At 33.0% G+C, this 17193-nt stretch overlaps 1 protein-coding gene across 1 annotated transcript; it reads right to left on the bottom strand.

Moving 5' to 3' along the window:
• Positions 1–12708: 12708 nt before the first annotated feature.
• On the bottom strand, positions 12709–16960 carry LOC114169728 (11-oxo-beta-amyrin 30-oxidase-like). The gene is made up of 5 exons (XM_028054995.1): positions 16623–16960; positions 14887–15104; positions 14169–14410; positions 13467–13854; positions 12709–13384 (listed from the first exon to the last, which is right to left on the bottom strand). Exons 1-5 carry the CDS (start codon positions 16951–16953, stop codon positions 12959–12961), a joined length of 1605 nt encoding a protein of 534 aa, XP_027910796.1. The 5' UTR covers positions 16954–16960; the 3' UTR covers positions 12709–12958.
• Between the last annotated feature and the right edge of the window lie 233 nt (positions 16961–17193).

Here is a 17193-nt window from a genome sequence, read left to right as displayed (position 1 = left end):
TTCGTGTGAGCATCATATTCCTGAGTCCAAGGCTAACTAATTGTGTGATTAAAAGGTTGAAAAACCTTGGGGATCAAGGTCTTGGCCAAGAACTAAGTAGATGGAAAAGATGGGTGTATTATTTATCTGTGTTATTATGTATGTTATTTTTATTTTCATCAGCTCACCCTTTCTGTTTGTGTTTGGCGATGATCGTGTGATTCGTTACATGGGAGCAGATGATGATACAAGTGAGGTTGAGGATGCTCATGCGACAGAGTGAGGAATAACTGGGAATAAAGCTAGGAATTTTTACTATGTTTTCTTGTTTTATTTGGAACATTGGAACTTGTAATAAGTTTTGGGTTTAATTTCATTTGAATTTTGTCGTATTGGATATTAAATTTTAAATTTTTCCCGCATTTGGGAGTAATCAAATTACGACTTTTTAATTTCTTTTTCTTATTTAATTATTTTATTAGGTAATATTCCTTAGGGATGTTATAGTTAACCTCGACCAAAATTCAGCCAAATTTAGTCGACTTGACCAAATTCTGCAAAATTTTGGCTGAGGTCAACTCGACCAAATTTGTCTGAATTTCTCTCTAGGTCGACTAAGTCAAGAGATTTAAGGGATGTGATCTGCCAAAACTCTAGAAAAAGGACTATCAGAAGGAAATAAGTTAAGGAGATGTAAGAGAAGTCATAAAGATAAAAGAATAAAATATAATCCAGATTGATTATAAGAGAATAAAGAGAGATAATCATTCTTTTCCTGGTAAACAAAATTATAATTTACTACAAAAAATGTTTTAACTCATTAATTATCATTTATACTACCAATAAACATTAACAATTTAATTAAATATTATTCCCTAACATAATCTTATAATTAATTTAATAGAGCTATATTAGTAATAAAATATATTTTTTAGGCCTTTTTTAACTTAAATATAATTTTATAATTAGTTTAATAGAGGTATCTTAATTAGTATTAAAAATATTTAAGGCCTTTTTTTCTTAAACATATTTTAATAATTAATTTAATAGAGAAATATCAGTAGTAATTTTTTTTTAGGCCTTCTCATCCTTAAGGCCTAAAGCGAGTGTTTTACTTGCTTTATCTTTGAACTAGCCTTGATGATAATGGACTTTGATATTTTGACTCCTATAATTTGACTCCTATCTCATACTCCCTAAAGTGGTTTAGCATTGGACATTGATTCATTTTAAAAAAAAGATAGTGATACATTAATCAATGCTCCACACCAAAGCACGTCAAAGAATACAAAATGAGAGTAAAATTGTGAGTCAAAATATGATTTTCCTATAATAATTTTCTAAATCGTTCTTTCTATCTCAAACTCAACTTCTATTCTTTATATCTTCTATCCCCACCAAGGTGCATCATAAAAGAAAAACTTACTTTTGAACCACGTGTGGCGAAAACTAATACTCCTTTTAAATCGCCCTTCACACTATTCATCCACATACACTGTTTACTTTCCCTAAAATTTCAGCAGTCCCATAAAATCATGTTAACTCCAATTATTAGCCCGATGAAGTTTCATAAATTTCATTAATAGCAACTTTAACTCACTTCAAAAATATCCAAATTCATTGTTGTGTTAAGTTATTTTAGGTGTAATTTGAAAATATATTAAAGTTAATGTAATTTACTTATGTTTTAAATTGTTGAGCTTACATTCTTTTTTAAAAATGATTTAGTAATTTGTATTAACTTATTTTAGGTATTATTTAGAAAAATATCAAAGTAAATGTAATTAAATTATTTTTTGAATTTCTTGAGTTAAGAAAACAATTTAAAAATAGATTTAGTATCGTGTATTAAGTTATTTTAGTTATAATTTGAAAATATAAAAGTAAATTTAAAAATTGTATATTAAAAAGTTACAATTTGTACACTTAGTTTTTTTATATGGTTTAAATTTTTGTTGTAGTAATTTGTAATGTGGCAAATAAATTTCAAAATATAGATGGTTAAAAAATTGTTAAACAATATTTTATTGAAAATAAGGGAAATTACTAAAATGATTTATGTGGAAGAAGTAAAAAAATAACACTGGAAATTTGTAAAAAATAATTTAAAAAATGAAGGAAATTATAAAAATGATTTAAAATCATTGCATTACTGTATTTTAAATTAAAGTTTTATTTGTTTTTGGTTTTTGTAAAATAAGTAAGAATAAAAGATAATAATAAAAGGATAAATTTATTGAACACAATTAAAAGTACAACATAAATTAAGTCACCAGTACAGTAAGGGCTTTTTGTCCCGGTTATTTTCCTCATTTTGTCTCGGGTCTAGAACCGAGGCATATTGTGGCGACCTTTTGGCCTCGGTTGTTACCCGAGGTCATATGCCCCCTTTTATGCCTCAGTTGTTAACAAACCGATACCATATACCCATTTTTCTGCCTCGGGTCAAGTAGGACCGAAGCCATAGGTTTTAAATATTTTTTTTAATTAAAATTTTCGCAGACTCTTTGGCCTCGATTGTGGTAGAAACCGATGTCATATACCCCCTTTTTGCTTCGGTCTTGGTAACAACTGAGGCCTATTCTCTTGCTTTTTTTTAAATAAATTTTCTGTTTTATTGTGATTCTCACATTTAAACCTGCATATTTTTTTCACAAAGCAGAACAAAATATTTTCTCAAACATCCACAATCCAAAAACATTTAAAAGATAATTGAAATATACACAATCCAAATACATATATCCTAATCAATACTATTGTACATTTGAATTATGAATTTTGCACATGCTATCCTACCAAACTTTATGGACTTCGCGGGAATTGGCAAAGGACTCTTGAATGTCTGCAAAATAAGACATTAAGTTAAGTTAGTATATAGAAAGACAACTTTAGTATACCAAACTTTAGAATATTGCAAAGTAATTGTTTTAATTCAAAAATATATTACCGTTTCCCAATTAGTTGTAATACGAGCACGCACAATTGTTGTCATCCATTGCATTATATAGTAACTGCACTCATATGAGCCGGTTTGTCTATTACACTACATTATATGAACAACATTAAAATCAATTAATGAAGAAAATCAAATCAAACAATTATAAATATATGGATAGAAATATCAAACATGGAGGGAACACCATGCAAGACATTTTGCCTTAGCCGTTGATCTCCCTAACAACATGTTATGTCCAATAATTGAACTATGATAAAGGGAATAAGTTAGGATACTTTTATATAACATGTCATTTTCATAAGATTGAGATTAGGTTTCTTACCAATCTATCACTTGTCTAAGATGGTTGGGGGGAGGGCGGTGCAAAGAGCAAAACCACACAACAAGGTTCTCCCTTAGGGAAACCACAAGTAATTGCCAATGACGTTTGAGAAGAAAATAAATTTATTGTTATGCATTAAAATGACAAATTATGTTCATAAGTTAACAAAAATGACTTACCCAGCAACATAAGGGACAAAATAAATTTCTTTTTTGCGTTGAAAGCATCCAGTCACATATGATTGGATGTCATCAAACTTGATGCCTTCATGAGTGAGTTGGGGGTCTACAAACCCATATACATCATTTAGTCCCATAGTTTCAGTGACACCAGACAAATACCTAAACATAAAATTGATTTGATATAAGTAAATAGATAAATATATCATATAACTATATATAATGACTAAAAGACTTACATCATCCATAACTGAATAATGGTAATATTCAGTTCCTCTTGTCCCCGTGCAAGCTCCAAGACATCTTGGGAATGCAAGTAAAGTGGGATGTCAAGATCTCTCCCAAAGATGTTAGCATCCCAAGGAACCTGTATCGGCTTATACCTGGGTGGAGCTGAATAACTCCCCTTTCCGCTTCTACTTGTTAGAGTCAACGATTTATTAATGTTATTCAATTACTTTATTAAATATCATTTATTCAATTCATAAATTATAGAAAACAAATTTACTCGTGGGAGGCACAAACATGTCTAGTTCTGGCAGAGGAATTAACAAGATATTCAGTTCGAGAAACAGTTGGAATGTGTATTAATTCGTCGTGCCATGTCCATATTGTATAACTTCTAAGGAAACCATCACAAATAAGATGTTCCCTAACTTGAGTTGCATTCAATTTTCTTCCATTTAAACAATTGACACAAGGATATCTGAACTTCACCTCATCATCACATCTCCCCTCATAACGTTGCGCAAATTTTATAAATTCTTCTACTTTATTCTCATACTCAGCGCTGATACGTGATAAATTAATCCAATCTCGATCCATACTGAAATTGCGTGAACAATTTCAGTAATATTTGAATCAATGCTCACGTCGTAATCAAGGTGTGACCCTATCCCATTTAAGAAGATTCACTTTCTTTATTTTATTGGTACATATTACTTTTAAAATACATATCTTAAATTTCACGAAATTTTGCCAGCATTTCGCATTAGCCTTCAGGATACACGAAATGAAAGTGATTATAAACCACAATCAAATATGCACCCGAAGATCAACACAAAACACAATTGACAAATATTCACGAATTTTAAGATATGTATTTTAAAATATATATATATATATATATATATATATATATATATATATATATATATATATATATATATGCACTAATAAACTACTAGAAAATGATTAATCTTCTTAAACGGTCCAATTGGACAATTCAAGATTCAATACATTTAAATTATTAGTATTGTATCCCCTTATATCTAATTAAAAAAAATGTAGTTTCGTCAAAATGAAAAATTGGGGACAATACATAATTTTCGTATTGAATCTCAAACGGAAAACTAATGCTAACTCATAGTATATACAAACAATCCAAACAATTTCAATTCCAATGAAAATCAATACTTGCAATAATCGAAATTGAAAATTAATATATACAAAATGGAAAACGAAACAAAAACGAGTTAGAAACTTACCTTGGAGGAACGACGATACGACAATTAACGGAAAAATTGAGAAGGAGGTGCACTAGCGTAGGCAACTCGCAGTGACGGTGGCTGGAGGAAGAAAGTGGTGGCAGCGACAAAGGAAGGTGGTGGCAGGGAGAGAGACGAGAGAGTGACAAGAGAGATATGAGAGAGAGAGAGAGATGCGAAATGGAGGTGCAACACAAAGGGGGCTCGTTCAAGTACGTGGTTGTAGTGGCCGGAGGTGGTCGGAGGTGGCCGGAGGGTGTGGTGGCAATGGGTGCAGCAGAGAGAGAAGGGAGTACTGTTACAGAGAGGGGCGCGGGGAAGAAAAAGAGAAAGGGGGCTCGCGAATTTTGTGCCCTAATTAAACCATATGGCCTCGGTTATTAATTGAACCGAGGCATATAGTGCTATTTGGCACCGGTTCAGAGCCACTCGAGGCTAAAGAGGTAACGACTAATGGGTTTTTGGCTTCGGGTCTGGGCAACCAAAGCATATGAGCCACCTTTGGCACCGGTTTTTGGCGAACCGAAGCATATAAGCCACCTTTGCCTTCGGGTTAAGCTGAACCGAGGCATAAACGCTGCCTAGAATTGCAAAAATGCCACCGTGCCATTATATGCTTCGGTTCCTGGCCAATCGAGGCATATAAGGCGAGGTAAAAAGGTAATTTTGCACTAGTGAGTGGTTCGATGTGGATCATCTAAGTGCGGGGTTGTTGGGACAATGATTTTGTGTGTGTCATTCAGTTTTACAATAGAAACACTTTCTTGATTGTCTTCCTTCCCTAATGTCCATTCCAGTCCTAATTCTACTTGATTTAGGACGACCCCTCTCGCTCATTTTTGTGGCAGGATGAGGCGAAACCTGTGGCCCTTGGTATGATGGCCAATATTCTTCATGTCTTAACTCGCCAAACAAATTGTTATATACTTTCATGACAACATCTAGCCTATAATGGGGACTTATGTACATACTGAAGTCGTGATGTGCATGTTTACAAGCTGCAATAACATGTGAACAAGGTAGATGGATTTTTTGAAACTTTCCACAATTGCACCACCTTTCATCTAATCTGACTACAAATTTTCATGCAGGACGTACTTCTCTAAGATTCACCATCTCCCCCACTCTGAATCTTGTGGTATTTCTTTCAAATTCAACAACGTGATGCGCGTTTGACTTGGAGTCCACATCTTGTAGAAAGTTGGTTGCATATTCAGAGTATACATGACCAACACTCAACATTGCAGTTATTTGCCTGCCTCTTTTTGTGAAGTAGGTGTTGCACCTGTTGTACATGGCCAATACTATGGAAGAAATTGGCAAATTTCTTGTTTTCTTCAAGACATAATTTATTTCTTCAACAATATTTTTTGTTATGTGACCCCACCTTCTTCCTTGGTCGTATGCAAGACACCACTGCTCCCTTGGAATTGGGTCTACCCAAGCTTTTGGGTTGTCTTCTCTAATGATGTTGTAGTAGTAGTTGCAGCGTGGCTCGATCAGTGCGTATGCTACAAATATAAATTTAAGAACAAATTATTCTCTAATAATGTGGGTGAATAATAAATAGGCAAAAAATGAAAAAAGAATTTTTTTTACATGTAATACCCATGTTTACGATGTCCTTTTTCAAAGTTGTATTCTTGAATCTTTTTGTAAAATTTTATGCAATGTGTCGAATACAAAAACACTTGGAATCAATTTCCTTCAGTCCAGCCACTATTGGGTCTGTTAAATGCTGCACTGATTGAGTTGTGGCGGTTTGACATTAAGCATAAATTTTGTTGAGGTGTAACGTGCCTCCTCAGGTTTTTAAGGAAAAAAATCAAGCTTCGACCGTTTCACCCTCTACTATAGCAAATGCAATGGGAAATTTTTTTTTCTCCCATCTTGTGCAACAACTACTAGAAGGGTGGCCATATACCTTCCGTAAAGGAAGGTTCTGTCCACTTGCATTATTGGTTTACAAAATGGGAATCCATCAATGCATGGTTTGAAGTCTAGAATACTCTTCAAAAGTGTTGTTGGTTTTGTAGGCCCTCCTCCCCATTTGTAATTGACCTCACTTGCACCTTCCCATTATAAGACCCGTCAACTTTATTGGGAAGTGCGAAGGCTAATTTATTAACATGGACCTATAAAAGCTAACTGATACTACAATTGGGAGAACGTGCGAATTTAGAACTTTACTTTGACCATTGTAAAAGCTTACGCATATTTCAAATAAATGGCCTCATTCCACCTTCTAATTATGATAAGATTTGTCAACTTTATTAGGAGGTGTCAAGGTTGATTTATTATATTACCCTTGTAAAAGGTGACAAATACTTCAATTGGGATAACGTGCCAATTTAGAAATTTTCTCTCACCACTATAAAAGTTGAGAGGTACTTTAATTGGGATAATGTGTCAAGGAAGATATTTAATTCCACAACTACAAAAGCAAACTGATATTTTAAATACATGGGCTTATAAAGTGTCAAAGTTGACATATGCTGCATTAGATGGGGTTGTACTGTGCAAAAAAAAAAAAATAATGCCTTCAAAGGCACCCTGGAATTAGGACAAGACTTGTCAATGCTATTGGGATAGTTTGTGAATAAAGATACATAGTTTGACCACTTGAAAAGTTAACGGATATTTCAACACATGACTGTACACATTGTATTCATTAATGATATCACATGCAACCTGACACTATGATAAGATGTGTGCACTTTATTGGGATACTAGGTCATGTAAACCTTATTTGAATCCATAACAAGACCCACAACTACTTGCCTTATAAATACATAAACTCCAAAAACAACTTAGTGTACTATGCTATTGCATAACAAACCTACCAACTCAAACCACTATCAAAATATCAACACATCCAATTGTTTGACATGGAACACTTTGACATCAACACCCGAGAGAACTATTCAAATTCCTATCTTGTAGCCTTGCTTTCCAATGGCCAAATGATGCAATGTGAAGATGGTTGAAGTTCCAATGTGAAAGTCCAAAACTCTTTCGCATACTAGAGAATTGCACATTCAACATTTTGACCCGAAAAGTATGCTCAACTGTAGGGGTTCCAAGCATGACATCCATCAATAAGTTGTACTTCAGAAGACCCACATTGAAAGAAGATGGAGTCATTATGTATGATGCTATTCAAATCTCAATAGATGATGATGTTGCCGAATTCATTCATTGTAAGTCTCATCTACACATTAACACAATAATTGAATTGTTTGTTACGTTTATCAATAAAATTCTTGTAAATAAAACAAAGTAAAAAATATAAATAAAAAATAAATTCGTACTTCCACCAAATTTTTTAATTTTAAATATTCAATAAACGTAAAAAAATAAATAGTACAACACCACCTCAAACATTATACATTAATTGTTTTTACTTTTATATTTCCAAATTACACCTAAAAAAATTTCATTTTCTTAAAATATAATTCCAACCATTTTTTCAAAATAAGAAAATAAAAAAAACACCTAAAACTATTTTTTACAAAATTTTCAAAAATCCTAATTCAAAAATAAATAAAAACAAAAAAAATCAATTTAGAATTTGGATCCCTGGGACTGAATTCTGACTCACGTTTAAAAAGAAAAAGTTGGCAATGTGTAGGCTAAAATTAGGATCCCTCATAACCGAATTCTCACATATATAAAAAACAATGCTATCCATATAATTATTATGAACACTATACTATACTATGGGAGTTAATAAAGAAGGAAAGTGTGCGAGTGGCTTAAAAAAAAATCTTTAATAGCACCATGAATACAAGCTAATGCATCATCCATCCAATGTAATTCACGTAATCAAATAAATATTCTCATACTTTTAATATTTTCTTTGTAAAAAAAAAATCAAATTAAAATTTTTAATGCACTAGACCGAGGAGTGTAATTCTCATCCGCACCAAATATTGATGAAACCCATTACACCTCAAATTGCTTACCAATTGAACTATAACACTACTTTAGTCTTTTTAACAACTTAATAATATTCATACCATGTATTCAAAATCCTAACAACATATTAAAGTTTTAAATCAACTTAATAAGTGTTCTAAAATAAAATTGAATCCAAGACATCTTATACTAATAAGCCAACTATGCTATTACACCTAACATGTCATTTATTTATTTATTTTATCAAATAAAATATATTTGGTAAAAGAATGTTTTTGAATGGAGACAGTGGAATATCTTATTAAAGGACCAACGCAATAATTTTAAAGTTAGGAGATTTCAATGAGATGGGACAATGGTTATTTGCTAAACTAGTCTTACTTTTTCTTAGTCATTCAAATGAGATTTTTGACATGTATATACATCCACCGAAATAATAATAGTTTAGGAAAATGGTGATATATATATATATATATATATATATATATATATATATATATATATATATATATATATATATATATGATCAATAAACCAATTACATATACATTAACATCAACCGATTGATGTACCCCTTATATGATCAATAATCACATGCAAATATACGATAGGTTTGTGAAGTTACCAATTTAAATAACAGATCACTGCAATACCACAAAAAAGACCAATTCCCTTGCCCTTGCGATCTACACAACAAACACCACTCCAACATTGTTGGCCACCACTCCAACAATACAACAACCTCTTTTTTTTTTTTTTTCAATTAGCCTCCCACCACCACGCCTTCTATAACACCCCATTTAATTAATAACCCTAATTAAAGAAAATGTCACACAGAATAATATAGTAAACAAGGTCCTGGAGTATAAACGTTACTCCTTACAGTTGTCCAGAAGTAAATAGGAAATAAACTAAGGCACACCAGATGCCAATAACAAGATAGAATAAGGAATCTAAAGTATTCAAAATAAAGTTCTAGGATAAGGCAATACATGGGCCATAACCCTAAAAGAAGACATAAACAAGTGGAATCCAGCTCGGATAGGCTATGCAGCGGAACCTCCATCACCTTGATGACCACGGGGAGTTCTCGCATCTGCTCACATCAATAAATTGATGATCATCGCAAAAGGAGAAAAGCACACACAATTGCAATTGCATACATTTTCATAATCAAAGATACATGCCTAAACTAATCATGTGATGACTTGCACACAATACACTACGACTCAGACACAACTTATCCGGATACATATAATTAGTCGGATTCAGCAGATGCTTGCACTTGTGGTGGCCTTTAATGCTCTATCGAGCTGTTCTACCGAGCTAATTGTTACTGTGTTTCATCCCCCACGCACAAGGTTAGCCTTAAAGTGTTCCAAGCCTCCTACTACTCTCACCACTTGAGTCAGTGTGCTCTACGTGAGACTAACTAACTCTTTAGAGTGTCAAGATGTAATCCTTACCTTGAATCCTTATTAAATTATATAAATGAGGCACCACCATGAACTCCCACTAACAAGGGTCATGGAATTACGTCCTGACCAAATGAGGCACCATCATGAGATCTCACCTAGAGTTTCATGGAATTACGCCCTGACCATATTAACGTCATGTTCCATCAATGAATATAGAATCATTTCTCATGCCAATTCCATGTCACTTCCATAACCAACCATTTCATACATGTCACAACCCGTAAACCATTTTACTCATGCATATTCACTCATCTCATGCTTTAACATAGCAATCCAACCAAGCATGTGGCAAACACCCAAAAATAAAGAAGAAAACAGGACCCAAACACTTTCTCGCCCAGTTCTCGCTCAAGCTGAAAGGCCTTGCTCAGGCGAGAGGCTTCTCTCGCTCAAGCGAGCTTCTTTCGCCTAGGCGAGGGCTTGAAAAGTGGGAATAGTGGCCTTCGCATTCTCTCGCTTAGGCGAGACTTCCTCGCCTGAGCGAGATGGACTCTCGCTCAAAACAGGAGCTCGTCGCCTCAGCGATAGCTCGCGCAAACAACCTGGGCGAGTTACTGCTAATCTTGCTTAGACGAGACACGCTCGCTTGGGCGAGAAGACCATAACCCTCCATTGTTCACGCGTGCTCAGTTCAGAGATTCATCCAGAACAATGCAGAATATATATATTCATATCATGTTAAGCATCATACAAGCACCATAAGCATAAAACAAAGCTAAAAAACAAGCAAAGTACATCCAAACTCGAAACCCTGGCTTCCCTTACCTGGAAGGAGCTAGTAACAAACTCCGACATTTTAAGCTAACGAACACAACAACTCCAGGAGCAGACTCGAGAGCTGAGAACAACAACACAGAAAGAACAATAGGTTTACTATTGTGAACCCCAACAAAAACCATGAAAATAACTTAGAAAAGGGAGAGTATGGTTCAGGAACTAACTTATGTGAGATGGGGGTGAGCTTTTGAGCTAGCTTGACCAAGAGCGAACCAAGCCCTAGCAAAGCTTCTGTTGAGAACAGTGAGGGTTTGAGAAACACTATTTTCATGAAGTGGCAGAAATGAGGGGGTTTAGGCTGCCTTAGGGGTTTTGGACACCCTATGGGCCAACCCTAGGCTCAATTGATTTGGGGCAACCCTTAAACATTAGGGCTAAAGTATAAGTGGGCCTTACACATTCACTTTGGTATATCAAAATAGTTGTCAAACAAGGTATTCAATTGGGAAAATAGCAACCAGACAAGTCCCAAACAGTTGCTCAATAAGTTGGGAAACCAATTTCTTCAATTGATAAATCTATGTAAATATGTGGGATTAGAACTCACTAGCTCATTTCAAAGAGAATGCAATAAAACATCGAAGCTACTATCTCCCTTTTGGACCCACAACCTTCAACACCGAAGCCACAAATACAAACCCACTATGTCTTCAGGGTCAAACAGTCAATAACTCCACTACGTCTTTAGGACCAAACCCACCGCGTCTTCAATAACAACTTGTTCACTTCGATAGCTTGATTTGGGTAGCTCATGTGTTTAGGGTCGAAGTGAGATTTGGGGTTGAAGGTGAATTGAAGAAGACAAAGGGAAGACTTTGAGATTGAAACTCTGCCGAGAGGGATTGAAAATGAAAATGGAGAGGGAAGCAAATGAAAATAGAGAGAAAAAGACTTTGAGCGCACAAGACTGAAAAAGTAAATGGAGAGGGAAGCTGATGAAAATGAAACAAAAATGGTAAAGTTAAAATTCTCACATATTTCTTTAACTATTGGTGAACCCACTCTATCCTCTATAAAATAATGTTTTTGTTTAACTCAACCGAAGCCATGTCAACAAAATTAATTTTTCATTTTTTATTTTTATTAACTTACCTTAGCTAATCGACAATGTTATTTGAAAAATAATTTTTTATTTCTTTTCTTTGTCCCACATTACTATTTTTTTATATCTTTAGTAACATATGGAGTTAGCCTCCATAATGATGCTATTGATTGCGTCCCCTAACCCTCCCTACCAAATTAATCTAGATTTTTTCTATTATTTTTTAACAATAAGGTAGAAGTGTCCCTTAGCCAACATTCGTTTGAAATAAAATAGTGTCCCCCAACTATCGCTATGAAACTTATGTTTTTCTTTTAATTCTGAGTAGTTAGCGTCCCTCAACTGTCGCTATTGGTGATTATCTAGTGTCGTTTGGCCAACACTAATCTAGGTATTTTATTTTGTGTCTCTTCTTTATAGCGTAAAAGCTAAAGCTAATAGTAATATTTCGATTCTATCTCATTGCATTCTTGTAGTGAAATAAAAACACATAAAAATGATTTTAGAAACATGCTTTATAGAGGGCGCACAATATCAAATGACCAAAATTAATAGGGGTTATAAGTATCATTTTCCTTTCCAAAAAAGAAAAATACCATGACATATTTAACATAATTATTCATTACACATCACTCAATGCATTACAACATACATATTCTTAAAAGAAATATAGTTTCAATCCACGTACACAAACACGTGTTACAAAAGGGCAATCTAATAGTTTTACATTAAACCAAGTGACATATGCATAGTCTTATAGTAGTGAGACTCTTTTGTAGATCTCAAACCATGACCTTTCAATTCAAAATACAATTAATTATCAAAGCTTTTGCAAAATAAGGGGTGCCCCGTGTTTTGGCTGCAAGCTAAGCATAACTGTAGGAGAATGCACATAAACAGGAGAAAGCTCGAATGAGAAATTTTGCAAAAGCAATGACAATGCTACCTTGGCCTCCAACAAGACATAGTTTTGGCCGATGCAAATTCTAGGACCCCATCCAAATGGGTAAAACACAACTTTTCCTTTTGTTGCCTTAGCAACTCCTTCAGAAAACCTTTCTGGTTTGAACTCCTTTGCATCATTACCCCAGATATCAGCATCTTGGTGGTGTACAATTATTGGCAAAGTAACTTTTACTCCTATTGGCAATGATAGGTTTCCAAGCTCCACGTCCTTTTGGAGTGTGCGATGGATGAAATCAGTGGGAGGGTATAACCTCAAAACTTCGTACAGAATCATGGTAGTCTACGAAAGAAACATTTTAGCACATGTTAGCATGAAAGACATTTTTAATAAAGATAATGAAATAAAAGCATGTGATACATACAATTTTTAGCTGACTTAACCCATCAAAGTTTGGATTTTGTTTACCAAAAACATGAAGAACTTCCTCCCTTGCTCGTGTTTGCCATTCATGATACCTACTTAACATGATCAATGTCCAAACCAACAGAGATGAAGTTGTCTCTTGCCCCGCTAAGTAGAATAACTTGCACTCACCAATTACTTCATCGATAGTCATTCCATTACTCTTACTGTTTCCACTTCCCTGCATTTCCCTTTGATTTGATTCCAAAAGCATGCCTAATAAATCTTCATTGTTGGATTCACCATTCTTCATGGTTTTCTCCCGTTTTTTTATCATATCCCCAATTAAAATTTTCATTTGTTTATCAACTGCTTTCATCTTCATTTTGGTAGGTGTTGGTAAATGCCTATAAACATGTTGAACTAATAAGGTCAATTTCATAATATGTTGAACTCTGATGACAATAACCTAGTTCTTGTATAAGTCATTAAGTGTGCCTCATTTCTTGAATTCCAAAGATTTTTTGAAACAAATATCATATATATCTTAAATCAAAATTTGTATGTAATTCATAATTAAACTAAAAGCTCTATCTATAATGTCTAGCTTTTAGGGTGATTCCTTGATGTTCTTATAACTTCATGGTGAGTTTAGTTTCAATAAAACTAAAACATGCTTAATTTAGTAATCATATTATACTAGGAGTTAGTGTGGTCTTACCGGAGTATTGGTGTGTTCTTGTACTTTGCAGTCATGACAAGGTGTCCCTGAATTTTGAGAAGCTGAAATATCTTTTTTCCTTCTACATAACTGCTTCCGAAAGCTGTTCTAGAAATTACATCACGAGTCAAATTTCGAAGGAAAGGAAAAACATCAATCTCACATTTTCCATCTGATGACAACATTTCCATCCACTCACGAATCACATCATGGCAACTTTGAGAAAATGCTGGTAGCATGTTCTGCAAATTAAGCATCAACTAAGAGTTTAATTTGGTTATGAAGCATAAAAAATAATTTGTAATTAAATTTGATTATAATGTACATAAATTTAATCGATGAGAAATAATTAATTTTCTGACCTTAAAGTTTTGTCTTTAAGGTCTATCATCATATATGATATGCTATTGTTTATTTTAGAGTCTAAAACTTCTTCAGGATTTTGTTTTTAAGAAACGTGTTAGAGTGTTGGACAAAAAAAAATGTATTTAAATTCTTCTAACACTCAGCTGAATTTGTTCTGGTATTTCATTAGTCCTACGACACACTTTTAAAGATAAAATCAACAGTACTTCATCTCAAGAGTCTTTAGATCAGAACAACTAGGATAATTTTTGAAATTCATATAAAAGTATACATACTTTTTGTACATGTCAATTAATGATTAGGTAATACTGTAAAATAATTGTTTATTCATAAATTAAAGTAATAAACTTACCTTCAATTTTGCCAAGTGGAATGCAGGTTTGATAATATTTCGATGTTGAACCCACTTATCACCCTCATAAGTTACCAGACCATTGATCAAGAACTTTGCAATGCCAGTTATCTTTGGTTTCTGGAAATCATGAATGTTATTGAAGACTTCTTTGATTTGATTTGGATCAGTGATTATGACTTTTGGTGTTGTGTGTTCCCAGAAAAAGGAGTTCTTGCCTGCACATAATTCACGTATATTAGCATTTGCTAAAAAGGCTTTGCTTTAATAACATAAGGATAAAAAAAAATTGAAACCGTAATGTTTTGTTGTTTTATATGACACACTTTTACCTTCACTCTTAATTACAGCAAAAATATCAATAATTTAATCAAATATTAGTATTATCATGAAACATTATCGTCTATTAGTGTATATATAAAGAACTATGAGAAAATGTTTAATAAGTGAATTTAAATATAATTTATTACTTCAAAATTAATTTGTAATGCGAGGTGTCAACCACTCGAATTGATTTTAAATTGATAGAAACATTTTAACTAAATATTTATAATTAGTCTTATACAACAACTAGTATGTCCAACAAAATTTATTCGAAATAGTTTTATATTATATTAAGAAATAAATTAAGTGTAATTCATTTTCATAAATCTGACTTGTAAGAAGTGAAGTTATTGTATATACAGTATTAATATACCTAATCTTTAGTAAACATGGAATTTCTAATAAAAACATTAAATCTTTTAAAAAGAAAATAACAAATGGTACTGTTTTCGACTTATCTTCTATCAAGAACAATACCAAAAGGAAAAGATAATTTTGTAATTACACATGCTAAATGGAATAAAAAAGGAAACGAGAAGAACCGGTAATAATCCAATCGCAGTCGGAACAATATATTAACAAATTAAATTTTTTGTTAAAATATAATTTAAATGACTTTCATAAAACACGACTTTAACTCTAATTCAACTAAATTTTGTTAAAATACAAAGGGATGATTTTCATAAAACACCATCATAAAAGACGTTACAGAAGTCTTTAAGTGTAATTCAACTTAGAAAAATCTTATATTTTAATCTAAAATCTCTAACATAATCATTTACTTTTAGTTCTTGAATTAAATAATCATTTCCTTTAGTTCCTGAATTAAGTATAGATAATGAATGGAATGAAAACAAACTATTGGTTTTGAGTACTACAACATAATAAATGATTAAGATCGTAAACTAAATACAAAGCAAATTATTAAATTCATAGACTAAAATATAAATTATGAAGTCGAAAATCGGAAATGATTTTAAATGCGTCACCTAAGAGGTGTTCTACTAAAGAACATTCTATATCACTATTAACAAAAACACATTTCAATTTTTTTTTGAATTTTTTTTTCATAAAAAATACTTACACATTTTATTATCAATTTTTTGCAAAATTTTTAGTTCAAAATATTTTTCACATAAAAATAATTATCCAGTCCGTCATTTTTTTTTATAAAAATCTATAAAAAAAATATTCTTTTGCAAATTTCTATAACAAATTTACAGAACAAAAATTTGTAAAATATTAAAAATTCTAGTTGTTTCCTTATTATTTTTTTGTTAGATTACAGCTTATCACTCTCAAAGGCTTAAAATTACAATATATCTTTTATAAATTTCAAAAACACTTTCATGCTCAAAGTGAATGCAAGTTATATCTAGTTTAAAGTTATTAGGAAGGTAGAAAAAGAGAACCGTATTTGGCAACAGTGTTGTTAGCGGGCAAGGACAAGCGAGGAGCGACATCATCGGAGACAACAAAAGATTGCGATTGAAGGTTGTTTTGTGGGGCATGGTTTATGTTGGAGGTGGAAAGTGAAAGGGAGTATGGGTCACCACGAAGACCTTGTGCTCGGAGAAGCTTCTCCAACCTCTTAGGCCTAAGCCACAGCGTGTTCAACATTTTCATTGCCCATAACGGAACCACAGCAACGATCACGCTCAACACACACATTGTTGCTGTTGAGGAAGAAAATGAAAATAGCTCCATTACTGGGACGAAGTGAGAAGGGCTATGGTACATCATAAAACGTATACACTTACACCACTATATGTATTACATACATTTAACCTACAAATTTAATTATAAAAAACGGAAGCTGGATTCCACTGTATCTGTTTAATTATAAAAATTCACTGCCTCGTGATTTTCATGGGAGTGATTTTTACTATTAAGATGAGTTGGGTGATGTGTCTGTAAGAGCGGTGATACACGTACATGAGTACGTGTACCTACACCACTGTGACACTCTTATGTGGCATTCAT

This window comes from Vigna unguiculata, chromosome 11 (genome assembly GCF_004118075.2).
Source record: "Vigna unguiculata cultivar IT97K-499-35 chromosome 11, ASM411807v1, whole genome shotgun sequence".
Classification (NCBI taxonomy): domain Eukaryota; kingdom Viridiplantae; phylum Streptophyta; class Magnoliopsida; order Fabales; family Fabaceae; genus Vigna; species Vigna unguiculata.
This window is presented reverse-complemented; position numbering and strand designations above follow the sequence as displayed.

Bases quoted from the DNA above. Each gene is read 5' to 3' on its own strand.
- LOC114169728 (XM_028054995.1), bottom strand. From the start codon at position 16,953: ATGATGTACCATAGCCCTTCTCACTTCGTCCCAGTAATGGAGCTATTT. The intron at 13,855-14,168 runs GTAAGACCACAC...ACATGTTTATAG, and splicing joins AAGAACACACCAATACTCCG to GCATTTACCAACACCTACCA. The intron at 13,385-13,466 runs GTATGTATCACA...TTTCTTTCGTAG, and splicing joins GGTTAAGTCAGCTAAAAATT to ACTACCATGATTCTGTACGA.